This window comes from Macaca fascicularis, chromosome 17 (assembly GCF_037993035.2).
Source record: "Macaca fascicularis isolate 582-1 chromosome 17, T2T-MFA8v1.1".
NCBI classification, from domain to species: domain Eukaryota; kingdom Metazoa; phylum Chordata; class Mammalia; order Primates; family Cercopithecidae; genus Macaca; species Macaca fascicularis.
Genome location: NC_088391.1, coordinates 16,595,285 through 16,617,343, shown reverse-complemented (window position 1 = coordinate 16,617,343; position 22,059 = coordinate 16,595,285). Strand labels below are relative to the sequence as shown.

Below are 22,059 nucleotides of genomic sequence, written 5' to 3'. Positions count from 1 at the left end.
CCCAGGTCTAGACTTCCCAAAGGGCCACAGCCCTCCTTCTCTTTGCCTGCAACGTGGGAAGCAAAGGGCATGTTTCAGCCCTGTTTGTATTACAGTTCTCTTAGCCTTGCCATTCAGTGGCTCCCAAGTTCTTGTCTTGTGACTAGGAAAAATGAGGCACGTACCCAAGTGAAGGGAGAGCAAAATGATGAAGAGCTTTATTGAGCGATAGAACAGCTCAGCCTCCCACAAAGGGCAGCTCCTTTCCTCAGCCAGGGCGTCCTGTCAAGTGTTCAGCTCCTAACAGAGCAGGTAGCTCCTCCCTGCAGTCTAGTCGTCCAAACAAGTGTTCACTCTCGGCAGGGAGAATTTTTCCTCTCTGCAGCTGTTCCTCCCGTGGTCCAGCCACCAGCAGAGATGGTAGCTCCTCTCTGCAGCTGGTCATCCCGTCATCTGTTCAGCTCTGGCTGAGCCCTGGGCTTTTATGGCCTCAGAGGAGAAGAAGTACCCACTGAATGGTCAACGGGAGGCCATGGCGGGGGTGGGGCCAGAAAAGCCACCACAAGTTCCCGCTCCCATCAGCTGGATGGACAGTCCAGCCCCAAGACTTCAGGCCTTCCCTGGCCCCACCAGGGACTTGCCCCCTTCTGCCCTCTTAAGAGCCTGTCTGCCTCCTGCGGCTGTCCATGGCGCCCAGACTGCTCGAGTCACGGGGCACCTGTAGGCCAGCACCGGGCTGCTCTCAGCCACCCCTCAGCTTCCTGTGTACTCCTCACTGCCCACAGTCCGGAGGGGGTCTAGGCAGCAGGGGACTGACGTGTCAGCACTGTCCTGAGCTTGTGCACACCGGCAGGATGTGACGGCGCCCGGGCTTGGCCCCACCCCAGCTCCAAGATCAAAACAGTGCAGGGAACAGGGAGAGGCCAGGCAGGAGCAGGCACCCCCGAGCCTGTGGGGACAGGGGGGCCTTCCTGACCCCAAGGGTACAAATCCCAGACAGGGCCTGGGTCCTGCACCTGGGAAGGTGGGGCTCCTACCTGCTCTGTGGAGTGTACATGCAGCCCCGGCCATGCCTTCCTCACAGCCTGGGGCGGGGGCTCCAGGTCCCTGCTGGGTGCCTCTCCGCCCACCCCTCTGTGCCCAATCGCGTCGCTCCATCACTCCCACTCTGGGCTGGGCGACTTGGCCTGGCCTCATAGCGGCGGCCCCCAGGGGGCTGCGGGGCGGCTTCTGCTTGTCCTTGGCTCCCTCTGGTTCCGTGAAGCGTGAAGCATGGCACAGCCCCGGGCCCAGCTCCGCCTCGTCCCCACGCCCTCCCCACAGCAGCAGTGCGTGGGTGAGAGCAGCAACGTGGGGCCAGGGTCCCAAGTGATGGAGGCTCCGGGCCTAGGGGCGGGTCCCACCTGGCTGCATGAGTTTGGGTGCAGCACAGGAGGGTGCTTCCCGTACGTGGGGCACAGGGGACCCACCACCGCCACTGCTGCTCCCACAGCCGTTCCTGCTGCCACCACTCGCACCTCCCCACTGCAGCCGGTGTGGTGGCAGTGGCCTCTCCGGACCACCCGCTGCTGCCATCAGTAAGTTTCCAGACCTGAACCAGCCACAAATTGCCCCTGGTGGGGTCTACCCAAGTGGACGAAACCATCTTTAAGAAATAACACTAACTGCTTGCCCTCTAACTGTAACAATGCTTATTTTAGGCAAACTTTAAAATAGATATGTAGGATCTGGATCTCTAAAAAGAGATATGTATTTCTTCAAAGAAAACACTAATACAGTACTGACTATTCCGTTTGTTGCCACAAGATGTCACTTACATACAAGCAAACTCTCTATGTATACTAGAAAGGATTTTGTTTCAGAATTTTTTGGGTCCTAATTTGTGAGGACACCCGGTCATCCATTCTGGATGATAAAAATATGAACACAAAATGCTTCCAGACCTCAAAAGGCTTAAAAGCTTATAAAGAAGCAGATGTGTGCTCAAGTAGCTAAACACAATTCATAGCACAATTCAATGCACCAGAAATGCACACTCTCTAAGCAAAAATTGGCCTGGACAAAGTTAAATAGTCAAGGAAGACTTTATTTAAGGATATTGTGATAGGTGAGAAAGTCCAGAATATAGTATGAACTCAACTCCACTGAAACAAAGGGGAAGAGAATTGGTTTTGGGGGTGTGTGTGTGTGTGTGTGTGTGTGTGTGTGTACATATATATATGTAAATATACATAAGATAAAATTTCCCATTTTAGTAATTTTTCAATGTACAATTCAGTGGTCCTGAGTATATTCACAGTGTTATACACACATCACCACTATCTATTTCTAGAACTTTTCCATCACCCCAAATAGAAACTCTATGTCCATTAAATAATGACTTCCAATTCCTCCTTCCCATATCCCCTAGTAAACCATTCGTCCTTCTGTCTCATGAATTTGACTACTCTAGATACCTCATATAAGTGGAATCATGTAATATTTATACTTTCGTTTCTGGCTTATTTTATTAGCCTAATGTTTTCAAGGTTCATCCATAATGTAGCATGTATCAGAATTCCATTCCTTTTTCAGGCTAATACTCCATTGCATGTATTAACCACATTTTATTGATACATTTATCTGTCCATGGACATTTGGAGTGTTTCCACCTTTTGGCTATTGTGAATAATGCTACTATAAATGTTAGTGTGCAAATATCTGTTCAAGTACCAGCTTTCAATTTTTCTGGGAATACACCTAGAAGTAGAGTTGCTGGATCACATGGTAATTCTGTGTTGAACTTTCTGAGAAACAGCCATACTGTTTTCTGCAGCAGCATATTGTATTCTCACTAGCAAGGTACAAATATCCAGATTTCTCCACATTCTTGACAACACTTGTTATTTTCTGCTCTTCTGATAATACTTATCCTAATGAATATGAAGTGGTATTGCACTGTAGTTTTGATTTGCACTTCCCTAATGATGAGTGATACTAAGCACCTTTTCATGCGCTTATTGGCCATCTGTACCTCTCCTTTGGAGAAATGTCTATTCAAATTATTTGCCCATTCTTAAATTGGGTTATTTGGGTCTTTTGTTGTTGAGTTGTAGACATTCTTTACATATTCTTTATTTATATATATATCAAATATGTTATTTGTAATATATTTGTCTCATTCTGTTGGTTGCCTTTTCACTCTATTGATGTACAGAAGCTTAGCAGGAGAGGTTTTAAGAGCTGGAGTAGGGGATAGTAGGTCATCTATGTTACCTGGCCTTACCTAAAGAAAACACAAACTTTCCTGTATCTTCCTGATAGGAGGTACTGTTATAACTTGGAGCTAAACCCTCTCTGAAGTTGGTTACCGCCCTCCCACAGAAACTGGAGACAGGGGCTCTATCTTCCTTGATTATTACATTTCAAGGAAATGGCCCTCAAGTCCTTAAGAAAGACATTCCAGGGTTGTAGAATTGTTAACAGGCATTTAAAAAAAAAAAATCATATCTCAAAGGAGCAAAAAAAGAGCCTAAAAGTTTTTTATAGTAAATGATCTAAGAAAAGGGAAGTCAGTGGTCTAGAGTTGGGAAGAAATCCTATCTAAAGTTAGGAGAACTAAGAGAAATATTAATGAGACTTTATTTTGGCCACCTTGGTTAAAATATAACATTTGGAGGCTGGGCAAGGTGGCTTACGCCTGTAATCCCAGCACTTTGGTAGGCCGAGGTGGGCGGATCACCTAAGGTCACGAGTTCAAGACCAGCCTGACCAACATGATGAAACTCCATCTCTACTAAAAGTACAAAAATTAGCCGGGCATGGTGGCACCCACTACTAGTAATCCCAGCTACTCGGGAGGCTGAGACAAGAGAATTGCTTGAACCCAGGAGTTGGAAGTTGCGGTGAGCCAAAATCATGCCATTGCACTCCAGCCTGGGTGACAGAGCGAGACTCTGTCTCAAAAAATTATACACATACATACATACATATATACATACATACAAAAGAATAAGCTGGGTGTGGTGGCGGGAGCCTGTAATCCCAACTACTAGGTAGGCTGAGGCAGGAGAATTACTTGAACCCAGGAGGCAGAGGTTGCAGTGAAACAAGAATGTGCCATCACACTTCTGCGTGGGCGACAAGAGCAAAACTCCATCTCAAAGGGAAAAAAAAAAAAAAAGCATTTGGGGACATTACAGATGAAAAAACTAATTCCAACTGGAAGAAATCCCAGAAAGTATCTCAGAGGTATTAACATTTATGTAGTCAAGCAGGCTGGTATAAGATTCAAAAGGCAAATTTATTAAAAAAGAAAATGCCAGGTAAAGGAAAATTATCAGTTAAAAAGAAATAGAGAAATAAAAGTTTATAACAAGATAGACAATGCAGCCAGCAAGACAGCAGGATGTAAAGGAGTTATTGTGGAAGACTCTGTCTGGGAACATGGATAGGCCTGGACCATGGAGGGCCTAAATGTCATATTAGGAATTCAGACTTCATGTTAAGGACACTAGGGGCTCAAAAAAATGTAACAGGGGGCATATGACATGATCTGGGTATTGGAAGTGTGGAAAGCAGCTGGAGAGAGGGAGTCAGGCAGAAGAGAAGGCTTTGTCTTTCCATTGCCATGGCCGTGGCTGGCACACCTGGCAGAACAGCTGTCCACAAGCCGACAGGTAGCGCCTCCTCACATACTGCTACAACTACCCTCTCTCTGCCTGCACTTGCACCTGCCCTGTCCTGGGAGGAGTGACTTGAGCCAGAAAAGAAACTGTGACATTAGTAGCAATGGTACCAGAGAGGCAAGCATTGGGGAAGGAGGAACAGAGTGACACTCATAAGAAAATAATTTCTTTCACAGCACAGCCAGGCAGCCTTCAACTCTAAAATCGAGGACCCACTACTGTAGTTGGAGCTCAAGGTAACAGCCCTGACAGCACCAGTGGAGGGAAGCGAGGCTCCTGATGAGTTATTTGCATCACAAGTACCCAAGTATCCAACACAGCCAGACTTGGGTGGGTCTCCTCCACCACCGCTGTTGGTCACTGAAAGACCACTTAATATGTTACTCTGTACCTCTTTTTTTCAAGTAAACTGGCAGTTAGATCTAGAGGCTTGATTAAATTCAGATTTATTATTTTATAAAAAAATTTCATGAACAGTAATACTATAAAGTACTATTTATATAGTATAGTACATAGCACATAATCTTTGATCATCTCACTTTGGGTATTGTTAAGATTGGCCAGGTATTGTCAGCCTGACACAGTATAAAGTGGATCACTACTAAGTTTCCTTTCAACCTTCCACTGATTTGGTTATTTGGCAACCATTAGTAATTATTCCCCAGAAGCATTATTTTCTTACAGGTTGCAAAATGGTGATATTCTATCACTTCTTCTTCATTTATTCACTGGAATTTTTCTATTAAAAAATTTTCGCAGGCCGGGGGCAGTGGCTCACACCTGTTATCTCAGCACTTTGGGAGACTGAGGCAGGTCAGTTGCCTGAGGTCAGAAGTTCAAGACCAGCCAGGACAACATGGTGAAACCCTGTCTCTAACAAAAATACAAAATTAGCCAGGTATAGTAGTGCACACCTGTAATCCCAGCTACCCCTGAGGCAGGGGAATACTTGAATCGGGGAGGTGGAGCTTGCAGTGAGCCGAGATTGCACGATTGCACTACAGCCTGGGCAAAAAGAGTGAGACTCCGTCTCAAAAAAAAAAAAAAAAAAGAAAAAAGGAAAAAAAAAAATTTTCCCCTATCAACTCTTTGGTTTACTCTGAATTCCAGTTTGTGTAGGAAAGCAAAAACTTTGGTTTAAAAAGCTTTTTAAAAGCAATTTCAGAATAATGAGTTAGTGCCCTAGCAATCCTCAATGTGACCAGTGAGAGGTTTTATAAAAGCATTGAAATTTACGTATTTAGAAATTTTTGATGTATTTCAAACCATTTCAGTCAAAAAAATCTTTCTGATTCTCCTTGATGCTCCAATTGTCCGTTCTTTTGCCAGTAGGAGCTCTTTCAAATTGGGCTCTGTATCATCGCTTACAGAAATACACACACACACACACACACACACACACACACACACATACACACACACACAGACACACAGAGGATTGGGAACACACATGCCTTCTGCTTCTAAGAGTTCGTCTAGTTATCCTCATCTGCTAGTGGATCTGTTCATATTCCAGTGGCCAAAATGAGTCACATAGCCACATGCAAAATCACCATGAGGAAGTATACTCTGCCCACACCGAAGCCATGGGAAGGAGAGTGAGAAATAAAAATGTTTTAAAATCCTGTGAACTAATACTACTATCTCCCACATTGAATGTGATGGTTCATTTTACATGTCAATTTTGCTAGGCTACAGTACACAATCAAACATTAATCTAGGTGTTGCTGTGAAGGTATTTTGAAGATATATTTAATATCTATAATCAGTTAACTTTAGGCAAAGGAGATTAATCTTGATAATGTGGGTGGAACTTACTCAATTAGCTGAAGGCCTTAAGAGCAAAATCTGAGATTACTCAGAGAAAAAGAAATTCTGCCTCAAGACTACAGTATCAACTCTTGCCTGAGAATCCAGCCTACTCAGCTGCCCAACAGATTTCAGACTTGCCAGCTTCCATAATCACCTGAGCAAAATATTTAAAATGGGATGGAACTGGTCAGAGCAATTAACCAAGGAAAAGAAATGAAAGGGTTCAAACTGGGAGAAAAAAAAGTATAACTATCTCAGTTCACAGATTACATGAATCTATATATAGAAATCCTAAAGAATATATACTTGTATACACACATAAAAATTATTAGAGCTAATAAGTAAATTTTCAGAGTACCAGGTCAACACCTGCTATGATTTGAATATATCCCCCCAAAGGACATGCTAGAAACTTAATCCATAATGCAACAATGTTGGGTGGTAAGTCTAATGTAAGTTATTTAGGTCATGAGGTCTCCACTCTCATGAATAGATTAACGCCAATTGTAAAAGGACTTGAGGCTTCAAGTTTGATCCCTTGCTCTCTAGCCCTCTCTTTGCCCTTCCACCATGGGATAACATACAAACCAAGTAGGCTCTCACCAGATGGCAGCCCTTCAATCTTAGACTCTTCAGCATCCAGAACTGTGAGTCAATAAATTTCTGTTTATTATATATTACCCAGTCTGTAGTATTCTGTTACAGCAGCAGAAAATGGACTAAGACAATACCCTAGAATCAATTGTGTTTCTATACATAAGCAATGAGCAATCTGGAAAATTTTTTAAAAATTGTCATTTATAATAGCATTTGCTAAGAACTGAATATGTCCCCTCAAAATTCATATATTGAAGCTCAAACCCCCAATGTCACTGTATTTGGAGATGGGACCTATAACAAGGTAACTGAGGTTAAATGGATCACAAGAGTGGAATTCAGATCCTATAGATTAGTATCTTTATTTAAAAAAAAAAAAACAAAAAAACCCACCAGATCTCTTTCTCTATGTGTGTGTTTCTCTGTCTGTTTCCCTTCCCTTTTCCCCTTCCTTTGACATATGAGAATGCAGAAAGAAGGTGGCCATGGACTCGCCAGTAAAAGAGCCCTCACCAGAAACCAAATTGGCAAGCACCTTGATCTTGGACTTCGCAGCCTCCAGAACTGTGAGAAATAAATTTCTGTTGCTTAGGCTGTTCAGTATATGGTATTTTATTATAGTGGCTTGAGCAAACTAAGATAGATTTTGCTACCAAGAAGTTGGGTGTTGCTTTAATAAAACCTAAAAATGTGAAAGTGGCTTTGGAACTAGGTAATGGGTAGAGGCTAAAAGAATTCTGAGGTGCATGCTAGAAAAAGCCTAGATTTCCATGCTAGAAATATGGATGTTAAAGGCAATTCTGGTAAGAACTCAGAAATACAGTTGAAGACAAAGCCTCTATCTTCTCAGAGAAAACATAATCATGAACAGAATTTTGGTAAATACCTGTTTGTTAAAGGCCATTCTTGTGAGGTCTCAGATGGAAGTGAGGAGTCGGTCACTGGACGACAGAAGAAAGGCAATCCTTGTTATAAAGTAGCAAATAACTTGGCTGACTTGTTTTCTAGTGTTTTCTGTAAGACAGAATTTATGAATAACAAAATTGAATATTTATCTGAGATTTTTAAGCAAAATGCTGAAAGTGTGACCTGGATCTTCCTGAATGCTTATAGTAAAATGCAAGAGGAGAGAGATGAATGAAAGAAGAAATTGTTAAGCAAAAAGGAACCAAAACTTAAATATCTGGAAAATTCTCTGCCTGTCATATTGCATAAAATGAGAAAGTATATTCCAAAGAGAACACCAAAGGTATGGTTAGACTATCATTTGATAAATAAATGATGAGATTATATGAGCAGAAACACTGCCTGTTTCAACTGAAGGAGATGCAGACAAGACAAAAATGATGGAAGGCTTTTACATGTCCTAGATTCTACAGGTAGGACAATAGAGCTTTCCAGCTGCTAACTTGTATTATTCTTTTTTTTTTTTTTTTTTTTTTGAGATGGAGTCTCACTCCATTGCCCAGGCTGGAGTGCAATGGCATGATCTCGGCTCACTGCAACTTCCACCTCCCAGGTTCAAGTGATACTCCTGCCTCAGCCTCCCAAGTAGCTGGGATTACAGGCGAGCACCACCAGGTCAAGCTAATTTTTGTGTATTTAGTAGAGATGGGGTTTCACTATGTTGTCTAGGCTGGTCTGAAATTCCTGACCTCATGATCTGCCCACTTTGGCCTCCCAAAGTGTTGGGATTACAGGCATGAGCCTGGCCTGGCCATACTTGCACTATTCTTTAAGAAAAGGGGAGATGGACCTCAAAGCAATTCAGATGTTATCAAGGCCATTACCTAGCAAAACTTTTGGGATGAGACTCTGCCTGGGAGAGCGTGCCTGGCAGAGTGTGAGGAGAGGTACAGCATCCACCTGGGGTCCCGAAGGCAGGGCCACCACCCTAGCAGGTCTAGAAGGCAGGGCACTGAATCAAAATGGATTATTCTCGAGCCTTAATATCTATTAGAATTTGCCTTGCTAGATTTTTGGACTTGCTTGGGACCTGTCCTCCCTTCCTTTTTCCCTATTTCTTTTCTTTCCTTTCTTTCTTTCTATTTTTTTTTTTTTTGAATGCCTATTCTATACCTGTTCTGCCACTGTATTTTGGAAGCAAATAATTTGTCTGGTTTTACAGTTTCATAGGGAGAAAATTCGCATCAGGATGAATCATATCTCAAGTCTCATCCTTATCTGTTTTAGGTGATATTTAGAAGAGACTTTGGACTTCAGACTTCAGAGTTGATGCTGGAATGAGTTAAGGCTTTTGAGACTGTTGAGGTGGTATGAATGTATTTTGTATTCAATAAGGACATGAATTGCAGGAGTACAGAAGTCTGTTGACCAAATTATATCCCCACAAAATTCATATGTGTAACCCCAAACCCCAATGTCACTGTATTGGAGATAAGATCTATAAGGAGGTAATTAAGGTTTAAGAAGATCATAAAGGTGGAGCCCTTATCCAATATAATTAGTATACTAATAAGAAGAGACATGAAAGCTAGTGTGCTTGCACAATGGATTCTTGGTTATGACACCAAAAGCACAAGTAACAAAATAGATAAATTAGACTTCATCAAAATTTAAAAGTTTGCACAGTAAAGGATCTTATCAAGAAAGTGAAAAGACAACCTATAGAATGGGAGGAAGTATCCACTAATGATATATCTCATAAGGGTCTAATATCCAGAATATATAACTACACATAACTTGAACAACAAAAAGACAAACAACTCAATTTTAAAATGTGGAAAGACCTCAACAGAGAGTTCTCCAAAGAAGATATACAAATGGCCAACAAGAGCGTGAAAAGATGCTCAACAAAACTAGCCATTAGGGAATGCAAATCAAACCCACAATAAAATACCACTTTATACCCTTTGGGATAGTTACTATGAAAGGAATAGAAAATTATGGTGTTAATGAGGATGTGGAGAAATTGGAATCCCCGACAATGCTCTTGGTATGTCAAATGGGTCAGCTGCTGCAGAAACATTTGTTTATGGGTTCCTCAAATATTTTCACGTATAATTACTATAAGACCCAGAAGTTCCACTATGTTTATACCCAAAAGAATCGAAAACAGGGACTTGAACAAATACTTATATACAAATGTTCATATAATCACTATTCACAATAGCCCGAAAGTGGAAACAACCCAAATGTCCATCAGTGGATGGACAGGTAAAACTGTGGCATCTAGGTACAGTGGAATAGTAGCCATAAAGGGAAATGAAGAACTGATACATGCCACAAGGTGTACAAGGTGAACCTGCAAAAGATCATGCTAAGAAAACAGACCAAGAGGTCACACATTCCATTTATATGAAATATCCATATTAGGTACCACAGTGTGAAAGCTGATTGGCATTTACCAGGGGCTGAGAGAGGGAAGAATGGGAGTAACCACTTAATGTGTTCGGATTTTATTTTGAGGTGTACTTTAATACATTTATAATGTGTGCAACCACCACCTCTAATTCCAAGACATTTTCATTCATCATGACACTTGGCATTGTGAATGGCAAATAATAAATGCTCATTAAAAAGGTTCACCCCAGGCCGCACACGATTGGCTCACGCCTGTAATCCCAGCACTTTGGGAGGCCGAGGCAGGTGGATCACTAGAGATCAGGTGTTCAAGACCAGCCTGCCCAACATAGTGAAAGTCTCTACTAAAAATACAAAAATTAGCCGGGTGTGGTGGTGCACCCCTATAATTCCAGCTACTCCGGAGACTGAAGCAGGGGAATAGCTTGAACCCAGGAGGCAAAGGTTGCTGTTAGCTGAGATTTCACCACTCCACTCCAGCCTGGGCGACAGAGCAAGACTGTCTGAAAAACAAACAAACAAAACAAAACAAAACAAAACAAAACAAAACAGACTTTACAATGCGGGCTGGTAATGCGGTTTCTGAATTTTTAGAACCCTTCTCTGGGGTGATTTTTTAAAAAACATTAAACTCATTGGCAATTGATATACTACAGAAGGTTGTACGCATTGGACTAGTAAATGTAGGTAACGGTGTCGCTGTTTTTCCATTTGGATGTGTTAAGCAAAGAGAAAAGCTAGTTCTACGTTTCTTCCACTCTAGAAATTCCACAGGGTCGCTTTTCCCCAAATTCACATCTACACCCTCCCTCCCATTTTGTGGACTGGGACTGCAGGTCTGACCAGAGCTTCTGGGCCCCGCCTCCCGCCCAGACCTGAGCCTCTGCGGGCCTCACTGGGATCCTCCGCTGAACGCTGCGAGGCAGGCTCCTGGCCGCGGCCCCGCCCTCCCAGCTCCTCCCCTTCCGCCCGCCTTCCCCGCCCCCCGGCCCAGCCCGCCAGTCGGAAGTGCGGCCACCGGAACAGGCCGTTGGTGTGGGTGCAGCACGCAGCGGCCGAGGGGGCGGGTGGGCTTTGCGGCCGAGCAGGCGGCGCCGTCTTAGCGGCAAGGCGACCCGCACAGGTGGGCGGCGGCGGTAGGTGGGTGGGACTGACCAGCGACTGGCAACGCGGTGGCTTAGGCGCGCGAGATCCGGCCAGGGTCAGAGGTGAGCGGGCCGCATCCCAGAGCCCGCTGGAGGAAGACGGGGTCCCCAGAGACCCGGCAGGCCGGGGCGGGGGTTGAGGCAGCTAACCTCCGGGCGGACGCCGCGTACATCGCTTTTCGCGGTGTTGCTAAGCCGAACTTTGAATTTTAGTTTGACTTTTGGGTTCCAGATACGGGTATTTCCGGACATTGGCAAGAATTTTGCCTTGCATGTCTTCGGAGGCGTTTTTCTTGGTGTCCATATTGCATAAAGGCTGGTCGCTCCTCTGTGGAGATGACGGTTTTACAGGTAAAGCCTAAGTTGTGACAGAAGCTCCTGCAGTGGGAAGACTGGTCGATCAGGGAAATCAGTAGAATTGATAGCAACGTTTAGAATTTGGATTAATTACTGGCCATGGTTACCCGGCGCTCAGAAATGAACTTGGAGAACAGTTGCCCTGGAAGCCATCTCCCGTAACCACTGCGTAGTGGGGGCCGCGTCTTCTTGAGTGCAATTCATCGGTCTCTAGTAGGACTCAAAATATAAAGTGAAGAGCAGGATTTTCGGAGTTGAGTACAGTGTACTTGGGTTGATCACCATGTTATAAAGTTAGACCCAAATTGAGAAATACGTATTCGTCTCTGAGCATAATTGGGTCCTTTTTTTAAATGCGTTGCTTTTTTAAATGTAAAAACAGGTGCTGGTTTGATTAGTTTGCAGGTTGTGATGTTGGAAGGGACCGAAGAGTGGACGTTGAGAGTTCTGAATTCTGGTCTAGATCTGTGATGTTAGGAAAGTCAGTTGTTCTGATTGCCTTATTCTATAAAATGGACATGATAATGATTACAATTTTCTCGCAGATTCTAGTACTGTATACAGTCAGAATGTTTGCTTTGTGAGAGATATGAAGTTACTAGTTTTTGTCTGAAGGATTTAAATAGTATAAAGTTAGTAAGCCCCCATCCCCAATTTAGTGACAAGAAATCTTAAAGTCATCATATTTTGTCTGAAAGTACGTAGCGTATCTTCGTCTTCAAATTCAGTGGTCAGAACATTTTTACCTTAACCTAAATTCAACTTAAAGAACAACTCCTGGCCGGGCGCGGTGGCTCAAGCCTGTAATCCCAGCACTTTGGGAGGCCGAGACGGGCGGATCACGAGGTCAGGAGATCGAGACCATCCTGGCTAACACGGTGAAACCCCGTCTCTACTAAAAAATATAAAAAACTAGCCGGGCGAGGTGGCGGGTGCCTGTAGTCCCAGCTAATCGGGAGGCTGAGGCAGGAGAATGGCGTAAACCCGGGAGGCGGAGCTTGCAGTGAGCTGAGATCCGGCCACTGCACTCCAGCCTGGACCACAAAGCGAGACTCCGTCTCAAAAAAAAAAAAAAAAAAAAAAAAAAAAAGAACAACTCCTACGAGCTCTTCAAGGGTAGGAGTAATAATTTACTCATTGTAAATGGTTGTAAATCATTTACAGTTGTATGGTGCTTGTGTTTGTGTTGTATTAGGAGTTTAGTCCATTTTTAAAAGTTGTTTAGTCCCCCGCCCCGCCGGACAGAGTTTCACTCTTCTTGCCCAGGCTGGAGTGCAATGGCGCGATCCCGGCTCACTGCAACCTCTGCCTCCCGGTTAGAGCGATTATCCTGCTTCAGCCTCCCGAGTAGCTGGGATTACAGACGTGTGCCAACACACCCGGCTACTTTTTAATTTTTTTTTAGTAGAGACTGGGTTTCAGCATTGTTGGTCAGGCTGGTCTCGAATTCCTGACCTCAAGTGATCCACCTACTTCTGCCTCTTACAGGCATGAACCACCGCCCTAGCCAAAATTTATTTATTTTTATTTTATTTATTTTATTTTATTTATTTATTTATTTTTTTGAGACGGAGTCTCGTTCTGTCTCCCAGGCTGGAGTGCAGTAGCGCTATCTTGGCTCACTGCAACCTCCATCTCTCAGGTTCAAGCGATTCTGTTGCCTCAGCCTCCTGAGTAGCTGGGATTACAGGTGCACGTGACCTCACCAGGCTGATTTTTGTGTGTTTAGTAGAGACGGGGTTTCGCCATGTTGTCCAGGCTGGTCTCGAACTCCCGGGCTGAAGCGATCCACCTGCCTTGGCCTCCCAAAGTGCTGGGATTACTGGCGTGAGCCACACCCCACCTGGCCCTTTCCCTTTTTTTTTTTTTTTTTTTAATGACTTGACACAAAACAAAGCTTTGGGGTTCACCAAAAATCAAAGCAAAACTGTTTTACCTGGAAAATCTTGTTTTCTGTCATCAGAAGTTGTGCTTTAGTTCAGCTGTGTAGACACCCAGTGGTGGTTACGTGAACTTAGGTGAATAGATTAACAATAATTTTTGTCATCACTCTCAGAGCAAATGTTTTCTATTTTATTTATTTATTTATTTATTTATTTAGACAGGGTCTTGCTCTGTTACCCAGGCTGGAGTACAGTGGTGTGATCATGGCTCACTGCAGCCTCTTTCCCAAGCTTAAGTGCTCCTCCTGCCTCAGCCTCCCGAGTAGCTGGGACTACAGACGTGTACCACTATGTTGGACTGATTTTTTTTTCTTGCCTTGGTAGTGACAAGGTCTCACTATGTTGGCCAGACTGGTCTCAAATTCCTCAGCTCAGATGATCCTCCCACCTGGGCCTCCCAAAGTCCTGGGGTTACAGGTGTGAACGACCATGCCCAGTCTTATCTCAGAGCAAATGTTATGCACCATCTCTGGGCTAGGCAGAGTGAGCTTTAACCCTGGCAGCACATTTGACTCGTCTGGGAAGCTCCAAAAATGGGGACCGTGCCTCACTCTAGACCACTTAATCTGTCTCAAGCGAGTGGGTCACAGGCATCCCACAGTTTCAAGCTCCGCAAGTTACTTTTGTGCAGCCAGGATGAGAACTCCTGTAGTTACAAGAAAGAAGGTTTTCAAGAGTGCATAGTTGCTTAAGGGCTGGTGGCATTGGAATTGGCATCTGGAAAATGTATCCTGAGGCATTTGGAGGATATTAATAACAGGATTTTATTTTTTTCTCATCCAGGCCAGAGTGTAGGCGTGATCTCGGCTCACTGCAACGTGCGCCTCCCGGGAGCGATTCTCCTCCCTCAGCCTCCTAAGTAGCTGGGACTATAGGCACGCGCCACCACGCCTGGCACAAAACTCAAAACATCGTTGTTTTTCAAAGTTAAGTTGCAATCTGAACTTGAAATTTTATCAGTGAACTTTATATTCTGTTAGTTTGAAATCCATTTGTCTCTCTGCAACTTTGAATCAGTCTTTATCCATGCATAATTTTGAAACCTCATTCATTGGTTATTTGGAAAATCAAGTTGTGAGAGTTACAAAGATCTTTTAAATGTCAATACATTTCATTAAACAATATCAAAAAATCGATTTTTCAGTGTCACCAGCAATCTCGTCAGAAAAAGCCTTTGAATAATAGTAGTCACATAAAAGTCCATTGAAATTATAACCTTATGGGTTCAAATTTTATTATTAGCCAGTTTTCCCAGCACCATTTAACATGGGAAGTTGTTTTTCTTGAAGTGATTGGCTTACTTTGTTATTTTTAAGCAAGCACGAAATACTTGTTTGAATATCTATAATTTGCTTATCAGTTATTTTTTCAAGTAGAAATGGAAAAAGCAGCTGATTCCTTTGCATCTAAAAAACAAACAAGGGCTGTGCCCTGGTAAAAAAAAACCATCATATTTTAGTATTTAGCAGAAATGGTTTATAAATTCCCTTCTCTTTCCACCAAATATTAAAAGCGTGTATCCAAGGAGTGAGATTTGGTTTTGTTTTTGTTTTTTGTATCAAACATGCTAGATAATGTGTCTTTTTATTATTGTTATTTTAGTTTAATTTATGGGATACATGTGCTGAACGTGCAGGTTTGTTACATACATATAGATGTGCCATGGTGGTTTGCTGCACCCATCAACCCGTCATCTAGGTTTTAAGGCCTGCATGTGTTTGGTATTTGTCCTAATGCTCTCCCTCCCCTTGCCCCCAACAGGCCCCAGTGTGTGATGTTCTCCTCCCTGTGTCCATGTGTTCTCATTGTTCAACTCCCACTTAGGAGTGAGAACATGTGCTGTTTGGTTTTCTGTTCCTGTGTTAGTTTGTTGAGGATGGTGGTTTCCAGAATCATTCATGTCCCTGCAGAGGACATGAATTCATTCTTTTTTACGGCTGCATAGTATTCCATGGTGTATATGTGCCACCCTTTCTTTATCCAGTCTATCACTGGTGGCCATTTGGGTTGGTTTCAAGTCTTCATTATTGTAAATAGTGCTCCAGTAAACATATGTTACATGTGCATGTGTCTTTATAGTAGAATGATTTATAATCCTTTGGGTATATACCCAGTAATGGAATTGCTGGGTCAAACAGTATTTCTGGTTCTAGATCCTTGAGGCATCACCACACCATCTTCCACAATGGTTGAACTAATTTACACTCCCACCAACAGTGTAAAAGTATTCCCATTTCTCCACAGCCTCACCAGCATCTGTTGTTTCTAGACTTTTTAATGATCGCCATTCTAACTGGCGTGAGATGGTATTTCATTGTGGTTTTGATTTGCATTTTTCTAATGACCAGTGATAATGAGCTTATTTTCATATGTTGGCCTCATAAATGTCTTTTGAGAAGTGTCTGTTCATATCCTTCACCCACTTTTTGATGGGGTTGTTTTTTTCTTCTAAGTTGCTTGTAGATTCTGGATATTAGACCTTTGTCAGAAGGATAGATTGCAAAAATGTTCTCCCACTCTGATGATAGCTTCTTTTGCTGAGCAGAAGCTCTTTAGTTTAATTAGATCCCATTTGACAATTTTGGCTTTTGTTGCAGTTGCTTTTGGTGTTGTAGTCATGAAGTCTTTGTCCATGCCTATGTCCTGAATGGTATTCCTTAGGTTTTCTTCTAGGGTTTTTATGGTTTTAGGTTTTATGTTTAAGTCTTTAATCCATCTTGAGTTAATTTTTGTATAAGATGTAAGGAAGGGGTCCAATTTCTGTTTTCTGTGTATGGCTAGCTGGTTTTCCCAGCGCCGTTTATTAAATAGGGAATCCTCTCCCCATTGCTTGTTTTTGTCAGGTTTGTTGAATATTAGATGGTTGTAGATGTGTGGTGTTATATCTGAGGCCTCTGTTCTGTTCCATTGGTCTATATATCTGTTTTGGTACCAGTAGCATGCTGTTTTGGTTACTGTAGCCTTGTAGTGTAGTTTGAAGTCAGACAGCGTGATGCCTCCAGTTTTGTTCTTTTTGCTGAGGATTGGCTTGGCAATACAGGCTCTTTTTTGGTTCCATATGAAATTTAAAGTAGTATTTTCTAGTTTTGTGAAGAAAGTTAATGGTAGCTTAATGGTAATAGCATTGAATCTATGAGTATTTAGGGCAATATGGCCATTTTCACAATATTGATTCTTCCTATCCATGAGCATGGATTTTTTTTTCTATTTGTTTGTGTCCTCTTTTATTAGTAAGGATTTTTTATCAGCAGACATGATTATATCTGTGATTTGTAAAGTCAGCTGTATAGTGAACTAGCCCAGTGGGCAGGCTATTAAAATAATTCAGAGGAAAAATGAGAACAGCAACAGTGGTGATAGAGAAGAGATTTTTTAAAAATTTTTTTTTCTCTCTGGGGATGTTAAATATTTTTGAAGAAAGGGAGTAATAATTGTAACTTGCAAATGTGTTTTGCCCTACCTCGTTAAAACTACTTTTCAGCAGTGAGTGGATAGGTTGTAGCACATGAATTTTATTGTTACACATTATTTAAAAATGTCTTAAAAATATATATGTCTTAAAAAGATAAGTGATTTTCCTTGTTAATTATTAAATATGTAATCTCATTTTTTTCTCTTAATAGCCTTATGTTAATATTGGGGTTTTATTGTTTCTGCTTTTCAGTACTGTAAGATTGATGTTAAAGACATGGTGTTCACCCCACTTCATCAGCGTACATAAGTTATCTCTTCTTTTGGACCCTTATTTTATGCCATAATGGTAAGCTGCAGCTCAGTATATTCAAATTTGTGTTTTAGAATGTTCTCTTCCTTCATCTTCATAAAGATATTTGTACTGTAGATAAAGAAATACTCTTGTAAGCTGTACAAGTTATCCCAACTGGGAAATTACTTAGCAATCACATTGCAAAATCTTCTCTATAAAATATGTTCCCCACTAATCAGTGTTATAATGATCACATTCATCCATCTATCTGTTCTTGTGTTTATGAAGTATTAAAAATATTTACTACTATCTGCTTTACCATATTCCAAATCGTTAGCAAGGAGGATGGGTGTAAATACAAACAGTTTTGGGGAGTATAGATTTCTCATATTTTAAAGCTTTTCTTTAGATTTTATTAAACTTTGAAAACAAATGTAACCTGCTAACTGCACATAACGTATTTCAGGCAGCATCAGTGCTGAGCTTCTAAAGGCACATTTCTGTTCACTGACTTAGAGTCACTAAACATACTTAGGAGTAGGCATTTAACTTTTGCCATTAAGAAATGACAGACTAAAGGAGAAAAACACTTTTTAATGTTTTAGAGAAGCAGCAGCATATGACAGAGAATAAATGAACATTGACCACCATTTTATTTATTTAGGTAACCCCTGTTCTGCATCAAATCTTCAGAAAACATCCATCTTCCTTATCCTCTTGGGTTCTTGCCTATCCACTCCTCCCCTATTAGAGAAAAGTAGAAATATCACAGTGGGGTTCTGACCACACCTTATATTTTGCATCTATATTACCTAATCATTTTCCTCTTAAGTATTTGAAGGAGGTAATGAATGAATGATGCTTTTATTTATGTATGTAGACATGTCTCTCTAGACCCTTTGAAGTTTTAATTTCAGAAGACGAAATATTTACTTGAGATGTTGACTGTTTAAAATTGTCCTAGACTATATATATTTGATTGTGTTTATTATAACTTTTTGATACAAACTCTAAACTTTTATGGGCAATATTTAAAAGAACCTTCTGTATTTGTGAAGTGTATATATACAGAATTATGTTTTCATGGTGGAAAATAGGATCAGGGAAAATGGGATTCAGGAATCTTAACTTGAATCCTGGGAACCAGTTTCATTGGGAATCTGCTCCTTATAAGATTTTTTTTTGGGGGGGGGAGAGAGACAGAATCTCACTGTATTCTCCAGGCTGGTCTCGAACTCCTGGTTTCCCACCTCAGCTTCCCAAAGCTTTGGGATTACAGGCATGTGCCACAGTGCCTGGCCAAGATTTTTTAACAAAGCAAATTGGTGTAGATTTGTTACAACTGAACGTTTTGAAAAGATGGCAGATTTCAGACTTTCTTCACTTATCATATTTAGATATTTGATAATATGGATTGTTTTTTATTGAACAGTGCAAGAAGGCCCACTATTTTTGGAATTATACAAATTCTCCATCCTTAGGACTAGGTGGTCACTTAAAAGTTCCCATGATTTCCAAAGAGTGGCAGTATTTGTTTTTCCCCCTTGCCCTCCTGGGACTTTGGTGGGTGGTAGGAGTTTTTACCCACATGCAATTTGGTAGGTTGAGGTATTGGAATCTACAAAATAAGACAGAAGAATTTAAGTCCTTTTAAATAAAAACTGAAAGTTCTGTGCCTCTGAATAAAATTTAAAAATGACTATCATTGTGAATGAAAAATACTATAAAACAAAAACCGAGAAAGAGAACCACTGGTGGTATATTTAGGGTTTTTTTGTTTGTTTGTTTTAGACTTGAGTTTTGCTCTTTTTGCCCAGGCTCTAGTACAATAGCACGCTTTGGGCTCACTGCAACCTCTGCTTCCCGGGTTCAAGTGATTCTTCTTCCTCAGCCTCCTGAGTAGCTGGGACTACAGGCGCGTGCCACCACGCCTGGCTAATTTTGTATTTTTAGTAGAGATGGGGTTTTACCATGTTGGCCAGGCTGGTCTTGAACTCCTACCTCAGGTGATCCTCCTGCCTCGACCTCTCAAAGTGCTGGGATTACAGGCGTGAGCCACCATGCCTGGCCATGTTTGATTTTGTTTAGGACCTAGTGCTTTTATTCATATGTGTCTTTAGAAATGAAAGCTTTACAAATGAAGAAATAGCATAGCTTCACCATATTTTTTCCTCGTCTCTAAGAAATGAGTGGATAGGGATCTCAAACCTTACATGTAGTAACAGTAAAATATTTCATCAATTCTGAGGTTCATTTTCTTTTATATTTTAATATTACTGAATTGATGAGTTGATACTCGAATATCTTACAATTTATAGCTTTTTTTTTCTGTCTTAATGTTACACAAAATAATGATGCATGCTTTCAGTGGCATCTTAAATTCATTGAAACATGGCAATGATAGCCATCATTTATTGCATTCTTTCTAGGCACTGAGCTAGAGATGTTATAGGTTTTTTGCATTAATATATTAGCACTTTCTAAGTTAATGTTAAGTGCCAGTACAACCCCACTCCCAATTTTCAAGATTTTTAGCAAATTAGGAGAGTTTAGCCTTTGCTTCATTTTGATTGTATACTTTATGGCCAGTAAATTTTTTTGAACGGTGCTCTTAAAAATTAAAGTCTATGAAGTGATGATAGCTGCTATATGCAAACCTCCCCTATGTTAACCTCACAAATACTGACCAGAGAGACCGTGTTAGCATTCTTACTTAGTTTGTTGTTAGTAATCAGGTGCCCAAGACTCATATTTTTTCTTTGGTGTATATATTGATCATAGAGTGGAGTGGAGGAGACAAATAAAGGAGAATATATTAGACCTGTTTTAGAAAACATTAGAAATGTTAAATGTATATTAAATTTTTTTTGTGGAAATAACTAATGTTGCCAAATATACTATTTACTTTTTACAGCAACAAGCTTTAGAACTAGCTTTGGATCGTGCAGAGGTGAGGTGTGACTAAGTTACATATTGAAATAGTGTTGTCTTTAACTGACAAAAGCTCAGTTTTAAGAGATTTTTGTATGTGGTTTTTAAAGGAGCACATTATTATTTTAGGACAAGTATGCATATCATTTTGCTATAAATATATAAAAATACCAGGTGATATTTGGATCACCTATTACTTGGAATCCTCAAGATAATAATGTTATGGAATAAAACTTACTTGAACAAGGATATAGAATTTCCAAAATTGTATTTTCCTTTTTTGACAAGTTTTCTAATTACTCAAAGGAAAAAATAGCTAAGGTATACAGTATAATATTTTTCATACATTAAGCATATTTTGAACAACTATAAAATATATTGATAATATTTCTGACCTGTGAAAGTCATGGTTGTGAAACTATGATTTTGCTTATGGCAATGAAATACTCTGCTAAAGTGTAGTGCAGTTCAAATTTCATTTGTTTGAAACTTATCTTTATATGTTAAGTAGTTTTTCCTACAAGATGTAATTCCGAGACTTAAGTGACTGAATAGCCTTTTTAGCCTTACTTATGTTTTAGATATACTCAATACAGTTGTTCATAGTCAAAAGCAAAAGGCTAGCTATTCTCATAAACTTTTGTTTTTTAGTATGTCATTGAAAGTGCCCGACAGAGACCTCCTAAAAGGAAATACCTATCAAGTGGAAGGTATGAATAATTAATTGGTAACATCTTAGATTCATTGAAATATGATGATGGCCACCTTTTATTGCGTTCCTAGTAGGCACTGAACTAGAAATTTTATAGGTTCTTTGCATGTATTAGGAATTTCTAAGTTAATGTTAGCTACTATATTCAGCTCCACCCCAGTTTTTGGGAAATTGAGGAAAAAATGTTAAAATTTAGGAAAAAATTAAATAACATTCATGTCATGATGATTACTATATTAACATTTTATATGTTTGTTTCATTAAATTTTTTTAGAAAATCTGTATTTCAAAAACTTTATGACTTGTATATTGAAGAATGTGAAAAAGAACCTGAGGTTAAGGTAAGTATACATTTTTATTGTGTTGTAGCTTTTGAAATGTAGAAGAGAGTAATTTGGAGGAGTTAGATTTGGAGTATTATTTTTGTGTGTGTGAGTGAACTAACATCTTTTTTAGCCAGATACTAGTCAGTTCTGCAGCTGACCCAGAGCTCTGGCTAATGTGGCCCCAGGCAGAGATCACCTGCTGAGGTAGGAGTGAAGGAACAGTTATATTGAATAACAGACTGTCTCACTAGGAAGTGATGAGCAAAGACACAGTATATATTATCTTTTGCTTCTTCTTCGTCTGAGAAGTGATTTACAAATTTATAGCAGTAACCTGTTTTCTCATGATGATTTGAACTGGAAAGCCAGAGCTATTACAGAGCATGTATGAAATTCAAGTACAGTAATAAAAAGTGAGCTTGCTCATAAAACGAGTTCATGGCCAATTTAACTTAATTCATTTTTATTTAGCAAAAGATGTGGGTAGTAGAAATGTAACAGAAGTTGATTTATTGATGTCTTTGAGCCCTCGGGTTGGAAGAGCCTTAAAGGTCTCTATG

General features: G+C 40.8%; 1 protein-coding gene across 50 annotated transcripts in view; it reads left to right on the top strand.

Annotated features, from left to right (window-relative positions):
• Window positions 1–11,379: 11,379 nt before the first annotated feature.
• Window positions 11,380–22,059, top strand: part of SUPT20H (SPT20 homolog, SAGA complex component) — a 49,418-nt gene continuing 38,738 nt past the window's right edge. For 34 of the 50 annotated variants that reach the window (XR_012426840.1, XR_012426839.1, XR_012426838.1 and 31 more), the window contains exons 1-5: window positions 11,380–11,502; window positions 17,489–17,584; window positions 20,445–20,480; window positions 21,113–21,171; window positions 21,448–21,514. Coding sequence is in view for 37 of the 50 variants with exons in the window: in XM_074021866.1 (XP_073877967.1) it covers window positions 17,582–17,584; window positions 20,445–20,480; window positions 21,113–21,171; window positions 21,448–21,514 (165 nt within the window). In the remaining 13 variants the exon portion in view is untranslated. The remainder of the gene's footprint in view (window positions 11,503–17,488; window positions 17,585–20,444; window positions 20,481–21,112; window positions 21,172–21,447; window positions 21,515–22,059) is intronic. The other 16 variants (XR_012426841.1, XR_012426842.1, XM_074021868.1 and 13 more) reach the window with 1 other exon arrangement.